The sequence below is a fragment of the Andrena cerasifolii genome, chromosome 2 (assembly GCF_050908995.1).
Source record: "Andrena cerasifolii isolate SP2316 chromosome 2, iyAndCera1_principal, whole genome shotgun sequence".
Taxonomy (NCBI): domain Eukaryota; kingdom Metazoa; phylum Arthropoda; class Insecta; order Hymenoptera; family Andrenidae; genus Andrena; species Andrena cerasifolii.
The window spans coordinates 1,404,008-1,430,058 of NC_135119.1; the positions used below are offsets into that span (position 1 = coordinate 1,404,008).

The following is a 26,051-nucleotide window of genomic DNA, read 5'->3' on the forward strand; positions in this document are numbered from 1 at the left end:
AATACAAAAGTAGACTGAAGAATTGTTCAAACAATTGTGTAAAATGTAAAAGTGTAAGGCGGTATAAAAAAGTATATTAATGTAAAAGGGATGTCGATTTGTAAACTTTAATTACAGGAAGCCGATGCTATTGGAATTGATACAGATACATTTCTAGAAGAAAGTAAATAGTATGTACATTTTTCATATTTACTTTTGAACCAAGTAGGTAGTGCATTTCCAGAAGAAAGTATGGAGCGTTCATATTATTATCACCTAACAATTTTACTGTACACGAATGATATGAGAAAAAAAGAATAGAAATATAAATAATTAGCATGTCGCATAAACGACGTAGAAACTTAAATCAATTTTCAAAATTTAAAATAAATTCAGATTCTACCCTCAATTATTCTCTTTTTAGTAAAATATCATAACTACTATATATTACGTGAAAGTGGTTTTAAAGACAAATTGAGGGACATACGACACAATAATGAAAGACGTAATGAGGATCTCGTTCATACTGGGGACGTGGTCAAGTAGCGAAGTTCTGTAGCTTCGGTCTTTATTAAACACTATCAAATATTTGACAAATACAGTTCTACTTCATAACCGTTTCAAAACAGAGTAGGGGCTAGTTGATACGTCTTCAGTTTCCAATTTTTTTAATTTTTGTTTGCATTAATTACTTCATAACAAATATGCCAAAATATACTTTGGTCCTTCCTCTTTAATATACAGTAAGCGAAAACTTGACAAAATACACACAAAATGAATGAAAAAATGTTATTTGGACGAAGGCAAAGTGTATCAATTTACCCCACTGCGGGGCTAGTTGATACAATATTCTGTTTTCATTTTTTTTCATTCTTTATTTTAATTAATTCCTTAATAACAAATACGCCAAAATATACTTTGGCCCTTCCTCTTTAATATACAGTAAACGAAGACTTGCGAAAATACATACAAAATGAATGAAAAAATGTTTGGACGAAGGCAAAATGTATCAATTTACCCCACTGCGGGGCTAGTTGATACAATATTCTGTTTTTATTTTTTTTCATTCTTTATTTTAATTAATTCCTTAATAACAAATACGCCAAAATACACTTTGGTCCTTCCTCTTTAATATATAGTAAACGAAAGTTGAGAAAATACATACAAACTGTTACAACCGATTACAAGATAAAATTCTAAATAACTCCTACATCAATCTCGCACAATATTTGGTAAACTTTGTTCGACTAAAACTACTTTAATTCCGAATACATGCGGACCAAGTTGAACTATTGACAAGGCGATTTACAAAATAACTAATCGGATATGAAACTAGAAGAACATAAATTCCAGTGTACGAAGACCTAAAAGGAGGTTTATCTCCAATATGTACCAATAACATCATTTCTCTTCTAGAAGAAGGAGTACATTCCGCCACCCCCTATTCCGGCATAAACATAAACATGGGTGTATGTACATAGGTACGCGTCCATAGAATTTATGAAAAACTGGCGACGGTGGATGCGTCGCGTCGCGCTGATCCACGCCCAACGATCTAGCAGAGATTCACGGAGCCGGCGAAATCTACACGTCTTGCGCGATTACGCGGGTTGCGGCAGAGAGAAGAGTCGAGGAGAGGCACGGAGTGGAGAAAATAGGAGAGGAGTGGCGTGGTGAGTGGCGGATCTGGCAATCTCATACTCGCGATCAGGCTGTCGACTCGACGACAACCCTTCCCCGAGTTAGTGTTTTACCCTTCGCCGCACATTGCAGTTTTGCGTTCAGTTCATCGAGAACGAGTTTCTTTGAGGGAAAGTTTGCCTCTCCGCGGAGAACTTCCGGCATGCATCGAAGGATCGCAGTGCTAATCGTCAGCCTTGCGCTCGTCTCAGTGGTTCGTTCAGGTGAATACCCTAGGAATACATATACCGCAACAAAGTACGGCAAATACCGACTGAGCGGGAATTCCTTTTTTTTCTGGCAACTTGTGAGACATCGTTGAAAATACGAAACGAAAAGCGTTTGTCGACTAGAGTGGTGGAATCTTGGGAGATTTGGTTCTCAGTGATCGGAGAATGTTTATGGCCAGAAGTTTACGTTGACTTTTCTACAAACTGTTATAGTGACCTTGTAAAATTCGTAGAGATTGTCTGTGGCAGGAATAGTGGGCGGCTTGTTTTACATATATATTTTATATAGGTATCGTGGTCTTTTTAGCTTTCAACAGTTTACATATCTATAGTTTTGATAGTAGTGTTTAAGGAATATGATTTTTGACGCTACGATCTTTATCAGATGAAAAAGCACGTATAGCGTTGTGCATAATATATTTTTTAACAGTAGAATGGGGGAAGGAAATTATTCTGTACGACATTTTACGTAAACAAATTTTTCGGTTGAAGTGCTTATACTTTAGCATAATTTCTGTAGAATATCACTACAGAAGAATATATATGTTCATTACACATTAGAAGGTTCAGTACACATACCATATCAATAATGTAAAAGTGCGTGTGCATTAAAAAAAAATGGGAATTTAGAAATACCACAGTAAGTAATGTTAAATAATACATGGAATTGGAAAATAAATTGCCTTGTGTTCTTTTATACATTTATATACGTTTGATCGCTAGAAAATTGCACAATATAGAATTTTTGTTGTATGATTTTATATGTTACACGTATTTTCAAAGAAACATCGTACGTCAGATGTGTTCACATAACAAGATACCGACCGTCTGACTTATTAAATGTTTTACTACTTTCATCGCTAGCAAATTTATTACATTTTTACTACTGCGATACCGGTTCGTGTGAAATAATTAAAATAATTGGAAATATATTGTCCTATATTATTCTATTAAAAGCGTTCAATATTAGGAACTGTTGTTTAACAATATTTACAAAGTATTAGCACAAAGTATGAAAATTTGACTCGTTAATATTAACTATTTCAATTATTAAACCATTATTTGTATTTATTATTAAAATATTGTTTGTCTACACTAACAGAATTTTTTATCTGTCCAAAAAATTTTGAAATATGCACTTTAACGTCATTAGACTTTTCATTGCGGAATCTGACATCGCCGATTGGATTATTCTAGTACAGATGATAACAGAAATGTTCGCTTATTAAAAATTAACGCTAATATTCCAGACGAATAAATTGACTTTATCCAAGGTCAATCGAAAAATAAAGCAAGTCTGGGATGTGTATGTGCGACCTATACATATAGGTGTTCTAAAATCGATGGTCCAAACTTTGGTCACGTATAGTACCTACTTATTCATCAAAATGAGCAGAGGAGTGTTAGTAAACATAGGTCTAGAAATCAACAGTTTCTTGTTGATTCCAACAGCCGTCTTGTTGGAAACTGTTGAATTCGGGACCCATGTTTACTAGATAACACTTGTTTGCTTATTTTGATGAATGACATGCTCACCCACACTTAGACTGTCAATTGCGAAACACCCTGTACATGTACAGCCCGGCTTACATAGTACACCAAAAGTTTATTTAAAAAAGATATTTGAGCAAACCTCACGACATTCGTTCGTGTTCAATTTTTGCAAACATAATAGTATTTCTATTGAAGATACAGTCATTTAGCAATTAGAATCTACATAATCACGATTAATTTGAACGCTGATTTAACACTTATCGATGAAACCAAATAATATTTCGATATTGTATCATCCGATCGATTATAGTTAGAAACGAAATGTTTGTAGGATTTTAAGGATTGCTGGAATTTATGGACGATTCTCAATAGCTTCAAAACAGAGGTATAGTAGGTTAACTGCAGTTTGTCGAACTGCGGGGGCTGATGGTTAGGTAGTGTGAGTAGCGTCGAGACTTTTGGCGCCATGAAACTGCGACCCAAATAATAACTACGTAGAATGGCATGTGTATCTGCATCCAGCGCACAGCGAAAAAGATGGGATGCTGCAAACGCAACCCCGATTATAAACATTCTTTGGATATGCGATTAGCCTCCATCGTTTATTTATACTGCATTCCACCTTAAGGTAGTTACTGAATAATTTACTAAATTCAAGAATTCTTTCAAATTTCGTGCAACACCAATTTGGAATACAAAAAATCTTTGTTCAAAGTTTAAAATCGATTTGTCACATAGTTATCGAGGAATTGTTAATTAAAATTGATGCATTTTAACACAGTGGCATATGGCGGAGTCGAAAAAAGAGGGTTATAGCTTCAGCTTTTCTTCTGAAACAGGAAAACTATATTCGAGAAGTTTACCAAAATTGGCACAAAAGTACATCGAAATGTCAGGAAATGAATTTTTTATTCTTTCTGCAAAACTGACCACATAGTTTCTTCGGAAATGCCCATAAAAAGATAGGTTTACGTGCAAATTTTTCAGAAACTACGTAGAGCAGTCAACGTGGCAACGTCGCAGAATCGATATGTTTGGACACTTAAATATGCTTATTTTTTAAACGCTGCAGTGTCACAGCATGCTGGCATTTCACTAATGACTCAGAATGCATCCCCTTTCTTCTTTTCTCTTCAATATAATTCAAAGATAATATATTTCGACAGTTCGAGCACCATAATTGCTCTCCAAGATACTTTACATCTGCAATTCGATTTGCTGAACATATTTCGCGTTTAACCTCAACAAATTTACATTACTCCATTCTTTTTGCAGCGATTCCAACCCGACATTATTCTTTATTTCACAATATTATGTTTTTAATAAATTTACCTTTGTAAGTTGCAACGAAACCTTTCTGACATTTTGGTTATAAAAGACGCTTCGAATGAATGCGACGTTGTCAGATCTGCTGCTCCAATTCACTACGCTAGCCAATTTAATATTCCATTTTCGTATTACAATTATTTATATTAACATTGAACTTTTTGAAATATATATATACATGATGTTAAACATTGTTATTATTATTATTTCTATAGTATCATACTACTGTATACGTATCATTTATTACCCAACTCTAATTTGACTAACATAGTTGGTTAGAAATTACCTTCTGCGCAGATCGATCACAAATCGGTAGGGGCGTAGGTCTACTCTTAGGTGGAATGCTATGTAGTTAGAATTATCTGATGGTCAAAAGAGATTCGGCATCGCCGCCGTCGCGCCGTGGCGGCCATCATGCACTACAGCGAGTAGCTAATTTATTTTGCCCAGAAAACAAAGAATCGTTGAATTGAAATGGACTATAATTTAGAAAAATGGCTCTTATATTTCTTCACTGAAATTTATTTCTGGCGGGGAATTTACAGACTTCACTTTCGTCTTAATTTTTTTTTTTTATCATAAACTGATGGATTTGCGGCAAAGAAGAAGACAATTTAAATTTTACTTAGTATTCTATTATTTAAGTTTCTTCTAATAGAAGTAATTTTTCTTTGCGTTTATTTTCTACTCGCAGCATTAGGAATTAAGGTGAAACGAAGAAACGTGTTGAATTTTGTGTATTACACATATTTCAATTCTAAGATGGAATCGATAGATTGCAATTTTTTTAACTGCTTGTTTAAAACACGATATGGACGTACAAATTGTGATAATTTATAAATAAGTGCAGGTTTAATATAGTGGGTACTGTAAGTAGGGTAGACTGGGGGTGGTAGTAACAGGGGGGTGAATGTAACACGCCAAATATCTCAAAACATATAATAGATATTAACACCAATTTTGAATATGTGATGAACAATGACATTTAGAATACACACATCCATGTCCTAGGAGTATAGATAAACAATGGATATTGACAGTGAACAAAATAACTTTTTTTTTCGACACCCTAAAGTGACTTTTTCTTACTGACTTAAAATTGTAATATAAACACTAGGTACCTTTGCAAGAATGTGCTTTTTCGATTTTTTACTCTGTAATTGGACCTTTTTAAAAGTAGTACTGCTCTTACTTAGTACTTTTATGCGTCCCGTTAGTGAAAATTTATAATTGAAGTTCAAAAGCATGGTCGGGGGCGATTGTAACATCGGCAATCGGGGTTGGTTGTACTGCAATAGAACCGAATAGTGACAAAGAAGGATAATAGCATTGTCTTGTGTGCATGGAATTCTATAGCATAGCACAAGCAAACCAAATGAAAAATAGGTGCTATGTACTGAATGTAAGGATTGAGCAGATGAAGAATACACCAGCCAAACGTGTTTTGTTTCTGCCACAATTGCGATACCACATAATTGGTTACAGATATTACTTTTTTCATTTATTATTATAATTTAAAACAATAAATATTTTAATTTTGTAAAGTTAAATTTGTGCTACTATCGACTCCATGCAGTGTTACAACCGACCCGTGGTCAGTTTACACGCTTCTCATTTATTTTTAATAACTTGGATATTACTTGACATACAGCGAAACTGTTGTGACCTAATGATTGTCAAATAAGTAAGTAACATTTCCGCATAAGAGTTTCTGTTGTAAATGTAACAGCTCCTGTGTAATCGTATTTCAAACTCAAAGTGTTACTACCGCCCCCGGTCTACTCTACCTAGAAGTTTTTAACACAATTTGCAATTTACCTGGTATGTATCACTTTACATATTTCCCCTATTTTACATTCATTTACGTCTTAAGTATCATTTGTTTACATTCGCAATTTCTATACAAGCTGTGTAGAAAAATGTTGGACATTTTTCCAGGATCGCTTTTACTCACCGAAATAATGAAAGAATTTGGTGCATACACATATGTATGTGTAATAATGCTTACTTTAGCAGTTATAAGCATTTTTATATTCCGTGAAACACGGTCTTGGAACGGCTATTAAAGCGGCATTTAATGAAGCCCAGCTGTGTTTCCGCGGATCGATATATTGATTATCCTTTCGCCTTTGTTTTTTTAATGGCGAGAAGCAAAGTAGGTATGTAAATGAAAATACAGCGTATTAGGCCAATTTTAATTGACGAATGCGCCTGTCAGCCGGTTGCCTTTTAATAGGCATTTCGGGCCGGTATTTTACGGGATATAAAAATGCTTATAACTGTAAAACCGCCCATTATCGGACATACGCATATGCCATAATTTTTTATTATTTTGGCGAGTAGGACTGTATATGCAGATTTGAAAATAATTGCCTGCGAATACGAATGTTTTCATGTTTCTTTATTTAGGATATTTTTTATATTAGATAAATAAATTAATGGCCGATTTGGAGTAATCAGAATATTCTTTTCGTTGCGTTGAATTTTGGAAGCTATCAGTAATTAATCTTAAATAGATTGCTCGTATGCCTTAAACAATTATAGTAAATTAATCTTAAGAAGATTATATAAAGTAATCTAGTAGGTACATGCGCTATTGAACGTTTAAGGGCAGAAATATTTTATTTGAAGAGACAAATAGTTCATGAAAATGCAGCTGTTTTCAAAGACTGCATGCTTTCGAGTCTTGAAAGTCACTTAAGTTCTCTTTTCTACTTGTAAACACAAGCAAGGCGTAATGAAGCTAATCACACTATACTTTGCAAAATTATGCGTCACACAGATTTGTGAGAGAATTTTAAAATTGTTTTCTCACGTCGTAACACTCGATCTATAAGGTCAGGTGGGGTAGATTGTAACATGAAGCGCAGTATAACAGTGAAAGTATTTCTGTTTCTTTGTAACATCTTTATTGCATCATTCTACGTTTTTGACAAGCGCACCCGCCATCGTCTTGATTCAGTTCTCATCTGTCGCCATCGTCCCCTTCCCGTGATAATACCTACCAAAATAGGTTCTTTCGTGTTTAATCGTGACGAATTCAAGTAAAAGATTTGTGTTTCTATTCCAACATACAGTAATTCTGGTAAGTAATAATATTTTACAAACAAACTACATATATTTGTTGCTTGTTATAGCAATAAAGTTTGCCGGTATTCATACCCTATCAAATTCCAGTTGATATTTCGTTGTTTATACGGTAGGAGGCACAGTGTAACGGGGTACAGTGTAACATGAATATAACATCAGTTACTTGCGCAAAAATGGGAATGTAGATCATATCTTTTACTCTCCGCTGGAACTGGGTCTAGAACTGGTGCAATGCATGATATAGAACTTGTATTGCCATTTCCTAAAATGGTAAATAAGACAAAACGTCATGCACGTTCTTATTCACTTCCAGATAATATTTTGAAAAGATATAATTTGGATTAATGATCTTTTTAAAATGGTACCCGTAAGGCTGTTAAACTGTGCCCCAGATCTGAGGCACACTGTAACATTTATGTGATCTCGGAAAAATGTCAAATTGATTAGCTTTTAAGGATAATTCTTAAGATCTGCTAATTCTGATTTGAAGGACCAAGACTGTTGATTGTTTAAGTCCAAAAGAAAAGTTGATTTATTATACACTGTGTTGTCTACAATAATTATTATTTTTGCTGCACTCTACCCCCCCCCCCCGGACCTTACACGACGTATTTTAACAAAGGATATACAGTTGTACAATTTGTCCCGGAATCGTAATTTAAAACACGATTTGTTATTGCATATAATGCGATTAAATTCATTTTATTTGTCCCTTATGCCTATGTGGAAAAATATAGGTTAGAGCTGTTCGAGTACTCGGAAACAGTGAGCTGGGATTCTTATACTCGGTTCGAATAACCGATCCCAGCCGAGCGCTCGAGAGAACCGAGCAGCTCGAATAAAGCGAGCGGCTCGAATGAAATGACCAGCTCGATTAAGGGGGGAGCCTGGTGTAACTAAATGAAAATCGAGGCATTTTTCGGGAATTTTTTTTAAAGAAAGTATTTGATAGATCTTTCTGAAACTTTCAGGATATTGTATTAACAGGTTAAGGTATATAACAAAAAAAAATTATTAAAAAAGAGCGGCCAATAACAAAGTTATGCCCAGTCCGTTGGCGACGCAATTATTGCACTGCGGGCAACGTAGCGTCTTTTGGTTTCATCTGAAACCAAAAATCCAACAATTTTCTTTTAGTTTATGAGTGTGCGCACAGAATGAAGTAATTTGAAACTTAAAAGATGCAAAATGAACAAATGGCGGCCTCTTGAATAAAAAGTTCACTGTTTCCAACGAAATTTTGCCTTAAATGTCTAAAAAAAAGTTATTTATTTAAACAATATCATTATACCAATAACTTAGCTCTGTGAAGAAAATGTTCACAAATATCCGTACACAAGGCCAAGTCGATTGGTTGAATATTTTTGGAGTAATATTGCCCGCAAAGTGTGAAACTGTCGTTTCGAGAAAAACGCATTTAAAGTTTTGTGGTAGCCTAGCGCTCCGTAGCAAAACCGGCTATATCCGCTTTAATTTTTCGAATTTCGTTTTGCGGCTTTGGGAACATATTGTCGTGATGTTTAACTATTGATTTATGCAAAAAAAAAATCGATTTCTTCGATCCGCTACACCAGGCTCCCCCCTTAAAGCGAGCGGCTTGAAACAATCTAAGGTCGGGGCCAGATATACAGGGTCAACGTTTTATCCTGCAACCCGCGCTCGCGCGAACTGGTAAAATGGCAACAGCGCCTGACAGACGCATTTCATTACAACCATGCACCGGCCCAGAGGAGAACTGCTAGCGACCGCTGGGCAGCAGTGATGCTCGAGCTCCGAAATTTTTAGGATGGTCTCTTTCAAATTAACGACGCAAAGAGCTATTGGGAATTTACCGGCCCAGGGAATCGAGCCGCGCGCTCCGTTTTTATGATCGGTTTACCACTCGCACCCCAGATTACTGTAATGAGCTTTGAAAATAATGTCGACTGATCTCGTACCCGTCTCAATTTAAAATTTTTTAGTTACGACAGGGTTGACCGTGGCGCTATACCCTTGTACGGAGAGATTTTTCGCCACCTGCGTGTAAAAGCCACACTAATGGCGCATCGTTGCAAAAAATGACATTAACGGAAGCCCGTATAGGCCTGGCGTTGAGTAGTTAAAACATTCAGACACAAAAATTCTGGAAAACAAATTCAAACACCGCTGCAGTCAAATACAAGTCCCATTAGTTACCCCTTACGACTGATCTAGGTATGCAATGCATTAAGCATAAAGTCATAAAGAAGAAAACCAGAACAATAGATTCTGAGGTCTGCAGAACTAACACATAATTGAATAAAAATTTAATTTCTCAATTTCTGAAAGTAATGATACAGAAATAACTAGCCTATTGTTTATGAACACCACGAATTTTAAAAGCAGCATCAAATACAGTATCAAATAAACAGTTTGCAAAAGCTTTTTACAACAATTATGGTTAAAAAATTGATAGAAAAAAATTAAGTAAATGTAGAATATGTTAAATTATACATCATTAAGAGGGAATAATTTTTTCTCATTTTTCGGCGCAAATTGCATTCCGATATCTTTTGTAGTTCAAAAGATATACGAAAAAGGCCCAAAATTCGTCAAACCGGGCCGGAAATTTTCAACTAGCTCTTTGCGGCGTTAATTTGAAAGAGACCATCCTAAAATTTTCGAAGCTCGGGCATCGCTGCTATCCAGCGGTCGCTGGCAGCCTGCGGAACGCCGGGCCGGTGAATGAATGGTTGTAGTGGAATGCGTCCGTCATGCGGTGTTGCCGTTTCGTCTGTTCGCGCGCGCGTAGGTTGCAGTTTTAACGGATGACCCAGTACACGCAGCGAAACATCCCCACCACTTTCGCGTTTCTTTCTTGCCAAGAGCGAGGTGGAATGAAAGCGTGTCTAAAGCCGCGTATTCACCTGCGCATTCGCCCCGAATGTGCATTCGGCGCGCACCGATTTTTTGCCCGTTCGGAGCTCAGCGCGCATTCGGCGCGCATTCGGCGCGCGTTCGGGGTTGAGTGAAATTTGCGGCGTCCTTTTCATGGTATTGTTCGGACCCGAATGCGCGCTTTGATGGACCGCCAACAAGCGGATCGGCCCGAATGCGCGCCGAACACCGGACGAGCAAAAAATCGGTGCGCGCCGAATGCACATTCGGGGCGAATGCGCAGGTGAATACGCGGCTTAACGCTCATGCCCGTCGCGCGCGCAAAAGACGGAGTATCAGGTATATGAAAAACGGAGCGAAACAAAGTATGTACCTATCAGCACATCATCTGTCTCGTACTGTTCCTCACTTGCTTTCAGTCCCTCTGACACGCTCTCGTTCCATCTCGCTCTCGCCTTTGCAGATCAAGAGCGAGTCAGAAGTGATGGGGATAGGGCCAAGCTCCTGACGTGTAGGCCAAACCGAGTTCTTAGCGTAGAAATACATACATCAGAATAGGTGTGCGTTAGGTCCGAAGAAATTCAGAAGTTTTATTGGTCAGAACATTGATTCTTTCTCGATACCTTCAACTCGATTGGTTTACGCATAGCTTCGTAACGCACACAACTATTACGCTAAGAGTAAACAACAGCCACACGGTTACGTTCAGGCGGACCCAAGCAGCGTTCCCTAACGGGACCCCTGGCGGTTATCCCACCATACCCTTCGGGGGCCAGGCAACTCTAACTGCGAATCCACGATAGTCAGGTAGTGGTAGCTGATTTCTCCTCCAGCCCTGCTCGCGAAAAGGAACCCACCGGCCAATATATTTTGGCCCCGACCTTACAATTAGTGGCTTGAACGATCCGAGCAGGTCCGGCGCACAGTGCACAATGTATGTGCATCTTTCTTGTAGATCGATATTATCGAATAGTTCGCTATATCGAGTATGATAAATGTTTTGGATATTTTATCATATGTTTTTCTACCGGAATCGATATCATGATTGTTAAGGAGAGTCCAGAATATCTATAACCTATATTGGCGAAGTGTTCCCTAATGAGAATGAGTCTAGCCGCAACCTCACTATAGTCTGATTTACTAAAGAAGGCGTCTTGAGATCGGGGCCAGAACTTGCGATGTTGCCGCCACTCCAGGCTCGTGATTGGTGCTTCCCTACGCGGCTCCCTACGCCTTGGCCAATGACTTTCGACTACTTCCCTAGTAGCATTTATTGTTGGCATTTTGATGGCCAACTAATTCCCAACTTGGGGATATTGTGGGCCAACCAGAAATGCTACTAGGGTTAGCTGTGGGCCTAGGGTAATCGTTGTCTCTGTCGGGTGTATATCGCTATCCTCTTCGAGAGGACGAGGCAAACGTCCTTCCCATAGAGATTTGACAGAGTGTTGAATCTTATTGGCGATTGCGGACGGTACGTCGCATGCAGAATGAATGGCGGACAAGTCGAGGAATACAGGCTCATAGGATTCTTATTCTATTTAGGGTAATTCCACGCCAAATCAAACTGAATTATTAGGAGACGGTTTCAGTCATCACTTTGCTGATTTTGAATTTGCATAATTTTGCCTATGTTCATGAAACCGAGCTGTGCTTATGAATTTTTATCTCGGAAACTCTTTATCGCATTCAATTCATTATTTCTTTATATTTTAATCTAGGTGTGGCCCATTCTAATAATACTTTTCTAGATTGAAAAATTAATTTTGCAATTTAAAATTATGTCCAAAGTTTTATTTTGCAAATTTCTCATTGGAGGTCGCTTGTTTACAAATGTAAAAAAAATATGCCCTTATTTCTTCAAGTAGTTTCACAATTTCAAATTTTCATTCTGAAAGATTAATTCTTCTCGATTAAAATAAAAGAAAATTAACTTAATACTGTTGAAATTTTTCGAGATAAAAATTCATAAGTACAGCATCTTTTCACGAACATAGGCAGAAATCGCACAATTCAAAGTCCTATACTTTGTAACCAAGTTCAAAACCCGTTAAACAATGACTCAAACCTTTCCATAATTTCATGTGATTCACATAATACATAATGCGTTCCGATTAAAGTCTCTAAAAATGTGATCGTTTTGGCGTGGAGTGATTTGTAGATGAAGGAATCTGTTTTACCAAGCCAGTGAGAGAGATACAGTTGCACTTGAAGAGAGAAAGAGACTTCCGATCTGCCATATAACTAAAAATAACCTAAATTAGATCCTATTTGTTTGCCTCTTTACCAGAAAACTCTTGCACATAAATTTCTAGTAGGGTTATACATAAAGATAGAATTAAAAATATCGAAATTAAATTTTTTATTACTATTTAGACAGCTCATCATAGTTTGGATAGTTGCGTGAGCGGATGTGTTTCAGAAGATATTAACGTGAAAACACGTCAAAGTTGTAGGCAGGATGTAAATCACTCGGCGTGAAAACACGCCGATGCCAGTCAATAAATTAATCTGTTTTTCATGTCATCAAAGTTACGAAAATGCATCTAATACCAATGTTAAATTTCTTACTTTGCACTCCCTTTTTTTAGCCACATACACATACTTTAGTAGATATGTAAGCAACAATGCCACGGTAATTGAAACACGAATTACATAATAAAAATAACTGTAGTTTCTTAAAGAAAATCCTATAATATAAGGAAAAAGAAGACCCTATTGATACAGTTTGGTACGATTAACGAATCTTAATATAAGAAAATGCCTTTTCATAGCTGTTTACAAGAATTATTTAGAATCAATTTACGATAAATACTAAGTAATAAAATATCGACATACACTCCCGTCCATAAGTCAGTAAGGTCGTGTTCAGATATATTGGCCGGTGAGTTTCGTGAGGGGTATTCTCCCACCACACCGCTTGCCTGCCTCGGTGCTCCTTTTCTCTACGTTCTCACTCTCTCTCGGGCTAGGGCTGCTCGTCGCGCAGTGGGGATACGGTGCCCGTGAGGTACGTAACACGCAGCGAAGCATCCCCACCACTTTCTCGTTCCATCTCGCTCTTGCCTTCGCAAGAGTGAGTCAAAAGTGGTGGGGATAGCGCCAAGCTCCTGACGTATAGGCCAAACCGAGTTCTTAACGTAGAAATACATACATCAGAATAGGTGTGCGTTAGCTCCGAAAAAAATCAGGAGCTTTATTGGTCAGAACATTGATTCTTTCTCGATAGTTTCATCTCGTATTGGGCTTTGCATATCTTCGTAACGCCACAACTATTACGCTAAGAATAAACAACAGCCACACGGCTTCGTTCAGGCGGAGCCGAGCAGCGTTTCCGTTACCCCACCATACCCTTAGGGGGCCCCTCAACTTCAACTGCCAATCCACGATCGTCAGGTGGTGGTGGCTGATTTCTCCTCGCGCGCTGCTCGCGGAACCGAACTTACCGGCCAATATATCTGAACACGACCTTAGGGACTTTTGGTTATTGATATAAGGGTTAACAAAAAATTACATTTTCAAATATTTATTGAAGGTTTTATCTCATTTCAAATGTCCTAACCCTCTTCCAAATCTTACATACTTATATTTTAATTTATCGATTTAAAATAATGCATCACAATTCCGTAACATATTAAAGTCAAATATACAGTTTTACTGGCTTATTATGCTGCGTTTATAACTGATTTGATACCCGGTGATTTACATAACCGTTACAGATAACGACAATTCTACGAAACAATAAAAGTGAAATGGATTAGCGTAGGTTGCTAGTGCATTCCTTAATTTTCGTTGCTTGCAAGATTTCTTTGTAATTTTTTAAAGTTAAAGTTCAAATCGCCACGGTTTAATGTTATTCGATTAAGCTGAACCTTTACACATCACTATATTAGATCAAGTGAAACAAAATTAGGGGGGGGGGGGTGTCCGGAATATTTGAATTTTTTTTATTTAGTAAATGAGTGGCACCCTAGTGTATACATTAGTAATTTTATTAAAATAATCTTAAACTAAGTAAATGGAACAAAATGAATTATAAATGAGATCCCTTATAAAAACTGTAGGCTGTATCTGAATTTGCATGTAACTTATGGGCGGTAGTGTGCGTATACTTCTAATAGTAGAAATGTTGATATGCCTTTTCTTCTTTAATTTTACAGTGGAGATTTTGAAGTGCTACATGTGTACTTCGCTGACAAATCCAGGCTGCGATACTGACCCCAAGGCACATAACATCGAACCTGTCGAATGTACCTTAAACCATATGGGCGAGTTGCAGCGAACCGTTCAGCAACACAGCGGGTTAAGCGCAATATCTTATATTTTCGATGTCGACAATTCGCAGCATCACCCGACTGCTGGGCCAGTGGCCTGTGCTAAAATGGTTCTAAAGGGTAAATATCAGCATCTAATTATGCATCTAATCTCTGAAAAATGAATAGTCTGTGACGATAAGGCTATTACATTTGAATCGATAAGTTTTTGCCACCAGTTTTGCTTTCAAGAGGCAAATTAACTGTTTTCTTAATGTAATAGTAAAACGTTGATAAAAAATTTCAATTCTTTGTTATTTTTTTCAACATCCAAGTCTGTTCAGACATACTAAAGGCGGATTCACACACATTAGTTCCGTGACGGTTCAGTGCTGTCAATGTCAATGGTAAAAAATATCGTTTCTCTGTATTGGAATGGAAGCAGCTCATACTTGTCCGTGTCAGTTACTGACACTGACACAAAGGGACCACTGATAGTTACTGACGGCACTAAACCGTCACGGAACTGATATGTTTGTATTTGCGTTAAATGGTACAGTATTTCCTCGTTAGCGACTCGATTTTGTGTACACGATACCGACTCTTCGCTTTCCCCACCACTTTTGTCTCACTCTTGCCCGGCGAAAGCTGGAGCGAGATGGAACGAGAGCGAGCGAGAGGCACTGAAAGCGAGCGAGGACGGTACGAGACCGACGACGCGTTGATGTTTTGTCTCGCTCCGTCTTTCGGACGCCTGACACTCTGTCCTTTGCGTGCGCGACCATCGCGCACGCTCGCCGCGCACGCAGTGTTCCATCTCGCTCCCCCCTTCGGCCAGAAAGAAGCGAGAAACGAACACTCGGAATTAGGGTTCTGTTCACGATACCGACTCAACGCCGGTCCCGACCAGCGAGTCGCTAACGAGACAATACTGTACTGGCATGGTATCTATCCTGCCTATACAGATATTTGTTAACGCGCAAATTTTCTTTGTATCAGTCAACAAGCAAGATGTCATAGTAAGAAACTGCCAAACAGCGAAGACGGAGACCATTGATCCCTGTAAAGCAATAGAAGGAAAATTCTCCAACAACTACAGCCTGCAGCATTGCGAGCTCTGTTCACACGATGCTTGCAATGGCTCTATGGGAGTCTCGCCCAAGATCCTCTTTGTCTTACTGTCAGCTGTTGGAACTGTAATTCTAGGTGCTCTTTATAACAGCGCCTAACCTTTTCGTACAAAATAACAGAATTGATTGCGATCGTCAACAAGGACGCGTTACAATCAATCCATAGCGCATTCTAAATCTCAAGCACATACATGTATACACAAAGATTCATTAATATCTCACATTCGTTCATGACCACAAAACCGTACGGTAATATCTTTGCGGTATGAAACAGGGAATAAGGAACAAATTTGACGTTTTCTGTTATTATTTCGGATTCAAATGAAGTGTATGCTCACATTATGCATTTCTTAAGAAAAGCGCCGCACTTTTTACCGGAATTTCTCTCTACATTACATCTTAAGGAAGTGTGAACTTAAAAATTAAAGAATATTAGAGAATGAATCGTCGAATGTTCTACGAACCACAGTGAACGAAATTAAATTTCTAGAACAACATTTCAAGAAAAACTAGAAGGAATTTTTTCGGTCAATTTTTTCATTAAATTTCAGTATGTAGATTCTAATATGTCGTAGTTTTAAATTTGATTTAAGATGGTTTATGTGTCGTTTCTCACGGCAACGGAAGGAAATCTACAAAATAGATATGTTGCGAGATTTTTGTTGAACCGTCATTTCACGATTTCGAAAAATAAGTTGGTATATTGTATTGTAAAAATTGAGGTCTGTATATTTGCATACATCGAATATTGATCGATGATCGCGTACGATTGTATCACGAACATTACGTATGTGGGTGTTCACATTGAAAATTTCGATATTCCTATGTTTATCAAATGTATTCACGATCCATGGATATTTATTGCAGGTCGACCTTGTAAGTATAAATTAATACAATTATATACGTGCATATGTGTATTATACAAACACACGGGTTTGTGAAATGTTAAATCGAGCTTTTCAAGATTAAATACAATATTATCGTACGAAAGTTGTAACGAGCAATAAAATGTTTCTTGAACGACTTCGACGTGTTGTCATTATAACAGTATCTGTGATTTCCCTTCCTCGGGTCCACAGCAAGGCGGACACGAACATAAAATATTTTACGCGAACATGTTAGCTAAGACGCTGTTCGCCTCGGTGTGGACGCGAAATAACAGTGTTCGTTAACATATGACGTTACTAATAGGCGTGAAATCGTCCGGATAGTCGCGGTAGACGTGGAGAGGGGGTTTTCGCGAACAAAATCCGGTGATCCATCAGAGTAGAAAATTTGGGACGAACATCGGCTGCTTTTTCGTTCGGGTCCCATTTCAAACGCTTGGTTTGAATCATCTGAAACAAATGCTTAATGAAAAATTGTATGCAGTAAGAATATGGCTATCGTCTGAATCGAGATTATTCAGTGAAATTAATTTTTAATAAAATGGCGCCATGTTGAACAGAAAAGTCCGCCAGAAAAAAGAATTTGTCTGTGCAACATGGCGCCATTTTATGAAAAATTAATTTCAGACGATAGCCATATTCTTACTGAATAAAATTTTCATTAATCATTTGTTTCAGATCCCTACGAAGGACAGAATCATGGCAAAACGCAAAATCTTCATGTCTTCATACAGACATGTCATACTAATTTTTTCATAACAAAAAAATTTATAAATATATTTAAAAGGACGATTAAGATTTTAGGAAAAACTTTGTGTAGTACACTTACTTCCATTGCCCATAAAAATTCTGAAAAATGATAAACTAGATTAAATTTCTATTTTTTTTTTTAAGTAAAGTGTAAAAGTCGCAGAAGAAGTTCTGATTGAAATTAACTGCGACAATCTGCGACCTTATCAGTTATCGGCATATGTTTCTTAAGGGGAGGGGGGGGGGGTTCACGCGCTGAACCATCCGAAGGTTGTGCACGGTTTCGCTCACGAAAAGCTCTCGATCGCTCAGTTAATGTATTCGGCATGATAAATACTAATTGTATTAATAATAATACACAAACATAATAATATGCACGAAGTATTACTTAAACACAAATGCGAGTACGTTATTATGCTGTAACGAATAATATCTAAGTAGTGCATACGATTAACCACACAGAAATGTCATGATGAACGCAGCAAATTCGCTCGACTAACAGAAGAAAACTGTTTTGGAGTTAAAAGAAAGGGGTAGGTAGTACAGTACAGGGTTGCCAGGTAAATCCGTACCATACTAGAGGGGGGAACACCTACATTGGTGTCGATGGTTTGACGCCCAGCATCATGACGCGCACACACATATACCGCAATGCTGCGTAGGTGTTCCCCTAGTGGAGACTACGGTAGGGAGTGTCAGTACGTTGGGGCAACGTGTCGTTACACGTTCAGCGGCATGAGGCCAATTCAATCTACCGTGCATAAGGAAGTTTCACTTAAAAAAAATCAATGCGGGAAATTCTCACACATTAGAAGTGAAACTTCTTATTAAATATCGAAACCGTTAATTTTTCTTAATGCGAATAAGGTTCATTCTTCTGCATCAGCGAAGGCCAGTTCGAGCCATTTGTGTAGCCCGGGCTCCATGATGTTTACCATAGCCGCGCGGAAGAGGAGCTCGAATAATGTGGGCGCGTCACGGATAGGGAAAACTGTAAGAGTGTAAGTAGTAGCGTGCGGTGCAGGTTCGTACCCCTAGGCTCAAATAACTGGTCCTCTGGAGTCCCAGTGGCAGCGATCATTGGGGCCCCCAAGAATCCCAGTCATTCAAGTCTATCGTACGGGTGTAAGGCTGCACCGCACACTACTACTTTTTTCCCTATGCGTGGCACGCCCACGTTATCATTGGCTTTCGAGCTCCTCTTCCGCGCGGCTATGGTAAACATCATGGAGACCGGGCTCCTAAATGGCTAGAACTGGCCTTCGCTACTCTGCATGTTCATCGAAAAGTAGACTATGTGGTATATTTGCTTCTCCTGATGCAATACGAAGGTACTTTTCATCATTCCATAAGAGTTTGCTGTTGTGGAGTGAGACCATCTTTCATTGGTGTGTCTTCACTAATTTTATCTGTAAGAATTTGATTAACATTCTCATTATGTCAATCCCGAGGACGGGTCGGGATGAACCGAGATCCAGGCGAGTGCAGACCGTGTCCCGGCTTGGGCTAGAACAAGATCCGGACGGGCCCGAGATGCAACCTGTCGTGGCGTATCTGCCACAGTATTGCCGGATTTCTGAGTTCATAATGTTCTGTCATTAGCTTTAGCTTGCTCAGAACGGAAGATTTCGAGGTGTAACTGTGACTTTTCAATGAGCTCTTGCAGTCTGAGAGGGCTTCACACACTGAAGGTACTGATACATGGTTTTGGTATTTTATGAGATATTGAATGTTAAATGAATTTTGAAGGAAAGGAGGAGCCTCCTCTCTATGAATTCGTCGGTGGAGGAGGAATCTTCTCCTTGATAAAGTAGGGTAGGAAAACATCTTTTAGGGTGCAAATACCTCCTCACGTTCTGGGACCCGGGCAACAGCCGAGCGCGCAACTGTTACGTTGCTAACCACAGCATATGCTGCGAGAGAATTGCATGACTGTGCGTGCGTCCATGCTGGCTCATATGGGTGCGTATGGACGCACACACACGCTTGCAGTTCTCCCAAAACCCAAGGAACGATTAGCAACGTATGTTCAGCCCTCGTCTGTTGCCCGGATCTCAGAACTTGAGGAAGTATTTGTACCCTAAAGGGCAAGCCTGGCTTAGGGGGCGTCGATCGCTTTTCCTTTTCGATTTAGACAACAGACTGGTACCCACACAGCACACAACGTCCCGGGGACGTCCATTTTAGGTCTGTTTTAGGTCTGAACGTCTGAATGTCCTGATTTGTAACAAGACGTCTTTAAGACGCCTTTGCGACGTCCGTTTTAGGTCTGGACGGCTTTAGGACGTCTTTTGGGCGTCTTTAGACGTCTGTGTGCTATCTGGGTTGTTACCCCCGTCTTTCGTTCTTTGCTGACTTTGTTTTAATCGTGTCATTGCTTGGTAGTTCCCTGTCTTCTAACGTAAACCTAAACAGAAGAGATCGCTGAAACTTGGTTTCCATTTATGGTTCTCCAAACGCAGCAACTTCCTCGTGGTGCGATCTGTAATTGGTGAAACCGAGCCAATGGCTGCGATTGTCAAATAATCTAGTTAGGTACGAGAATTTCTTTAACTTGAAATACATTGATAGACTGTAAGAATAAATGTAACTTGAAATGTTTGAATAAATCATTCCTTCCCTTTCTTCCCTATGAAATAAAGATATGTGAAATTATTAAGCGTTGTTCGATTATTCCTACCGCAGAATACGAGTACAGTGTTAAGATAGAAGGATAAGTAGAACTTAGAATATTTCACCGAGCTGCTGGGACTGATGGACTTTTGAAGCTTTTAAAAGTCCTCCTTACTTCAACACCTTACTGATATATACGACGTTCCAATTTCTAGTGAGATGTGCCAAATTATATTTATCGAGACGGACCAGGATCCCACAAACCCAGGACAGAAAAATGCATTGGATGTTCGATCTCATCTGTACCACACACGAGATACACACGTAGAAACTTTGACGTCCTGAATTTTAAACAAATTAGAAACTTGCAAAATGACACCTCATCTCTAATTTCTAATAGAACAATTAGATTAAAATCTTTGATAGTCTAGTCAATTTTTTATTCGAACGTAAAACAATAGCGAACGTAAAGCAATAGCGTGAAGGGATTTTCTATCGAAACACTGCCGACGATTTCAATCCCCATCATAGAAAAGTCATATGAGTTTCCATACCCACACACTTTCCCTTTCCCCCAATTTTACTTCGGCAAATAGTTCTTCAACTGAGCGTCGGTTATGAATAGTGGACACTACAATCAGTCTCGAAATTGTAGATCGTTAAGGGCGCCATAGTTGTACCACGAAAGTCCATAAGATGTTAGTTCTATTCTGCAGGGTGTCCCAAAAATGTTGGAGTTCCTTGACAGAGGTGACTCGTGGGGTGATTTGAAACAACTTTCCTTGGCGAAAATGTTCATCGAGGCTTTGTTAACGAGATATTAACAAAAAAGCCCCACCAATCAAAGCGTGAGTCTGTCAGCCGGCTCTCGAGGTAGCGTGGCTACACGCTGCGCTTGGACGACGACAAGCAAGTCGACATACATCGAAGGAAATTACGTAGAATAGCAAATTAAAAAGGCGTAACACTTCACCTGCAGCTTGAAAACCTATCTCACTAGGTCACTGGACCGATCCTTGTCCTCGGCGGATGCACCTAGTGCACAGCTGGTCCCAGGTATACGATCTAACCCAAGCACAACGGGTATTCGTATACGGAACGCTTCTTTTTAACCGACTTCCAAAGGAGGAGCTTATAGATTCAACCCGTATGTATTTCTTTATTATGTTTGTACCCGCATAATTCCTCAGCATATGAACCGATTTTGATGATCATTTTTTTATTCGACAGAGGGCGATGTCCCGGTGGTCCCATCCTGCACTGCATTAACATTGGCCCAATATGTGGCCAGATCTGGTTAATAATAAAGACTATTGTTATCTAATTATTATTATTTTATGTACGTATGCGCATATCTCCTCAGCATGTTGTGTCAATATATATAAAACTAAAAAGTTAAAAATAAAAATTCAAAGTAAAAATAAAAAAGTAATTTTTTCCCTTATTTAATCTACGAATCTCTTATTTTTTAAGTCAGCGTCTCATCACTTGCACTGTTGCGGCCATCGGCACGACCAAATACGAACATTTGGCGTGCAAATGGTCGGCATGGTTTATGACACGCGCGCCAGAAAAACTATTTTTGAGTAAGCTGCTTCTCGTCCCTTTCGTGATTGAATTTTGAACAAAGCATGTTTTCATTCGAGACTTTCGTTTACGGCCTCAATAGTTATTGCGGGTATCATAAACCTCGAGAGTTTCCGAAGGGCCCACGACGCGAGGCCGGGCGGCCTGCGACCGGCCGCGTCACGCGCCTCGAAGCCTGGGGGAAATCCCGCTGCATTACCAAGAGTATTTCTCCCGCCAAATGTCACCCCCGTTACGGTGGAAGCGCGCCGAAGACGCGCGAAATAGGTGGCACGATTTGGACCTGGGAAATTACTGATTGGTTGACACCGGCATCGGTCAACAAATTAGGAGAGGTTTCCAGTCGCGCGCGTCTTGCCGGAAATTCTCCCCAACGCGTAGCGGACAGCCCCTGTCCTAGACACACGGGGACTGAGAGGAAATAACTTGGAACTTGTATATAAGTGAACGAGAGTGGACGATAGGACTTGCGAGAAGACCTCTATCGGCGCCGGCGGAGACTAACCAGCGAGACCCATGTGGTGGGGCCGGGACGTCACACTAAGAAATGAGAATTCACGAGTTGAGGAAAGCAGACTTGTATGCAACACGTCTGTTGCTGCACGCTACGTAAACAAGAGTGAAAAATCAAGATGGAAACCCGAGACCGCTACACGTTTTCTCGAACCATTAGAAGACGATCGACGTGATGCGCTGATTGGCTCATTAGAGTCGATGATTGGTGGATTGATCGTCCATCCGCGTCGCTGATTCGCAGATCGATCGTGATCAGCGTCGCTGATTGGCAGATCGATCGTTGATCAATGTCGCTGATTGGCAGATCGATCGTTGATCAACGTCTCAATCGTGAGTCCGCGAGGTGCTGCGCCGAGAGCGAGCGTGGCGGCTTTGGGAATCAATGCATTCCCAATGAAACATAGACACTCTCCCATTCATTTAGCTCTATGTAAATCTGGCGTCTACTTAAAAAATATCAGAGTCGTAGATTAAACAAGGGAAAAAATTATTTTTTACTTTTTGGTGAATTTTTATTGTTTTGAAGTTGGTTTCAATTTTTTAAAAATTTTGTTATAGTAATACGATGCCGCCGCTATCGCGACTGAAATTTATGGCTTGTCGCTGTCGCGTGCCCTCTCGCTCATTTTCAGTCTCTCGCACTCAAAATTTCCCTTGGAGAGTCACGCCAAAAATAGTCCACGAAGGTGCCCCTTCTTCGGCACCGAAGTATTCCACTTCAAAACCTCGGTGACACCTACACTAGCGGACAAAAAAATTACCCCTCTTTCCATTTGTTCTATTTCTGTTATTTTTTAGTATTCATTTGGAACTGTGGTATGTATAATATGCATATTTTGATGGAGAATTTAAAGCTGTATAAAACCCAGTTAAAGTTGAATTTATTTAACTGCCAAACACAAGTGTTATATGACATTGGACGGGGTAACACATTTCTGGGGTCGACAAAGAAGTTACCACGTTTAATAACTTTTTAGATTGTCCTAAAAGCAAAAGGTGCCCTCACAAAATATAAGATTTTTTTTATTAATGTTAAAAAGTGGTAACTTTTTGTTGGCTTTAAAAGTGTGTTGTCTTGTTTAATGTTATGTAGGGTTGCTGTTTGTTAGTTAAATAAATTCAACTGTAACTAGGCTTTACACAGCTTTTAATTCTCTTTCAGAATATGTATATTAGGCAGATACTGCAGTTTTGAGCTGATATTGAAAAGTAATAGAAGTAGGGTGGTTTCAAAAACTTTTTTGTCCGCTACTTTATAACCCAAACAGGAAGTACCTAAGTTTCTCAATTTTTTTAAACCCCATTTACATATATACCATTCCATATCGGAGTAGACTTACGCCCCCACCGATTTGCAACCGAAGAACGAATCAACAGCCACCTCAGAGTCATCGTTGCGCGGAACGAGTCTACTTCTAAAGGCGGGATCTCCTACCCGCGATTGGTCGCAGCGACTGGTCGCAGTATACTGGTGCAATGGGAAAGCATGTATCTGTTCTCCTACAAGCGACTGCGATCGTCGGGTTTACGCCAGACGTAGGAGCCTGACGCGAGTCTGTTTGAGTACCAGCCTAGGCTACTCGCGAGACACCACAATGCGATGAAGGTCTGTTTCCCATTATACCTAGCCGCAGGCTGGGCACTGCGACCACCGGTCGCTAGACTGCTCCCGGAAGGAGTCTAGCGACCAGTCGCACTGCGACCCATTGCAACAGTGTGACAGAATCCCAAGAAATAAGGAAAGAAGTTAGAAATCAAAAGATATGGGAGTATGTATTTTTATGTTACCTGTAGACTACTAATATGAGCACCTAAAAGCGAGAAAAATATCATGACGTCTACTTCTGATCTGTGTGCACACACGTGTCTATGATTATATGTATTTTTCGTGCAGAATTTTAAATCGCGTGTTTTAATTTTTGGTGATATAAAAGAAAACAATTGTTTGGGCCCCAAATGAGTAGTGTCGATTCTGTTAAGTAATAGCAAATAATTAGTTACATTCAGTTTTTTTTCCATACGAAACCAATTGAAATATTGTCAGCAATCATCCCCCTTTTAGTTTCACTTCCGGGAACTTCTAAACAAATTTTTTGTTTGTTTTCTAATCAACATAATCTAGGCCTTGCTACTACGGAAAAAGCATTCGCAAATATTTGGCAGTTATAGATTAAGTACGTGTATTCTATGTCCCACTATCCTGTATTTTGCATTTAAAAATGCCAAATATTATTAAGGAAATTGATACTAAAAGTGTTAATATATAAGTTTGACCGTATTAAGAAAATAACGTCAATTCGTCATGAATTGGCGTCAATAGTTTCAATAAAACTACAAGAATTTGATAAATATGCCATGGAAAGTGCAGTGTTCCATGATGTAGCGTGATGACTGATGCTTTAAATGGGTTGTTAGCGGGTCACGGTTTACTACAGCTTTATGACACTAGTCCTTCGGACCCCTACACGATATAAAGTAATTCGGAACCATCTGTCAAGTAACTTGCAGAACATCGGAACTTCCCCCAACTTTTGAATTCTGACTCGTTTCTGGGATTCTGCCCCACTGTGGCAATGGACTTGGTCGTAGGTAGGAGTGTGCGGATCGTCCCAAGGCTCGGGTCCCTGGCCCTCGGGACGGGTCGGAAAGTTTCGGGTGGGGTCGGGCGGGGTCGCGATACTTTCGTAAGTTTCCGGCCCGTCCCGAGCCCGAAAAGTCGGCTGCCCGCACACCCCTGGTCGCAGGCAAGGAGATTCAGCTTAGGCCCAGTCGCTGGGTCAAATCGCTGCGACCAAACGCAGCGACCAATCGCGGGTAAGAGATCCTACCTTAAGTGGAGTTCAGTATATGGAACGTTGTCAGGCTTGAACGATGTCATCAGGCGCACCATATTCCTCAAATGAAGTCGTTCAACCATGCAAGCATGACAAATAAATTCATTCAACTCTTTTTATTTTGGTAATTCGCACATTTAATCTAGCTTCGCCGATATTAACTTATTTCAACGAGCATCGGCACATCGCCAAGTAGGCAATCATTAAGAGTTATCAGTTTCAATTGTCCGAGTGCGTGTAAATCTAATTTCTTTGCGTGTCCAGTGCGAGTAAATTTGTATTCTTTGTCTAAATTTTTTTACACGTTTTAGTGCCAGAGATTTGGCATTTTTTCATTTTTTGGGGGGTGGTGTGATTCTGTGTTTTGTGTAATTTCTGCGCGTGTGTCTCGATAACACAATGGACCGCAGTGGATATAATGGAAACAATGGATGCTCGCTTGTAATTAGGTCTGGTGTAATTCAAAGATATCCTTTAATTTCGGAATAAGAGTCACAGAAACGTGTGTTATCGTCGCAGCTTCTCTGAGGTGAGTGACCCCGTGCGATTAGTGCCTTTCACTACCACTGCTGTACTAGGGCTGTAACGAAAATTCAAATAATCCAAGTATTCGAATAATTAGGAGTTTTCGAATATGCGAATAATTCGGAGTCTTTGAATATTTGAATAATTAGGAGTCTTCGAAATAAAAATATCATAGTTCCTCAAAATCGTTAATGGGGTTTTAGTTTTCTACAAAAACCTCTATTTATTCTGTTTGTCACCCGCTTATGGCGGGACACGGGTGGTCCTAAAAGAGGGGGCCCTTGGCCGACTGATTGTGAGT

General features: G+C 39.3%; 1 protein-coding gene across 1 annotated transcript; it reads left to right on the forward strand.

Annotated features, from left to right (window-relative positions):
- The first annotated feature begins 1,506 nt into the window (after positions 1–1,506).
- Positions 1,507–17,061, forward strand: LOC143378528 (UPAR/Ly6 domain-containing protein CG9338). Its single transcript, XM_076830357.1, has 4 exons — positions 1,507–1,652; positions 1,753–1,883; positions 14,816–15,049; positions 15,908–17,061. The coding sequence occupies exons 2-4, from the start codon at positions 1,823–1,825 to the stop codon at positions 16,135–16,137; spliced, it is 525 nt and encodes a 174-aa protein (XP_076686472.1). The 5' UTR covers positions 1,507–1,652; positions 1,753–1,822; the 3' UTR covers positions 16,138–17,061.
- The last annotated feature ends 8,990 nt before the right edge of the window (positions 17,062–26,051 follow it).

Excerpts from the sequence above, each read along its gene's own strand:
- LOC143378528 (XM_076830357.1), top strand. The coding sequence starts at position 1,823 with ATGCATCGAAGGATCGCAGTGCTAATCGTCAGCCTTGCGCTCGTCTCA. Across the intron at positions 1,884-14,815 it reads CGTCTCAGTGGTTCGTTCAG|TGGAGATTTTGAAGTGCTAC; the intron begins GTGAATACCCTA and ends TTAATTTTACAG. Across the intron at positions 15,050-15,907 it reads TGCTAAAATGGTTCTAAAGG|TCAACAAGCAAGATGTCATA; the intron begins GTAAATATCAGC and ends TCTTTGTATCAG.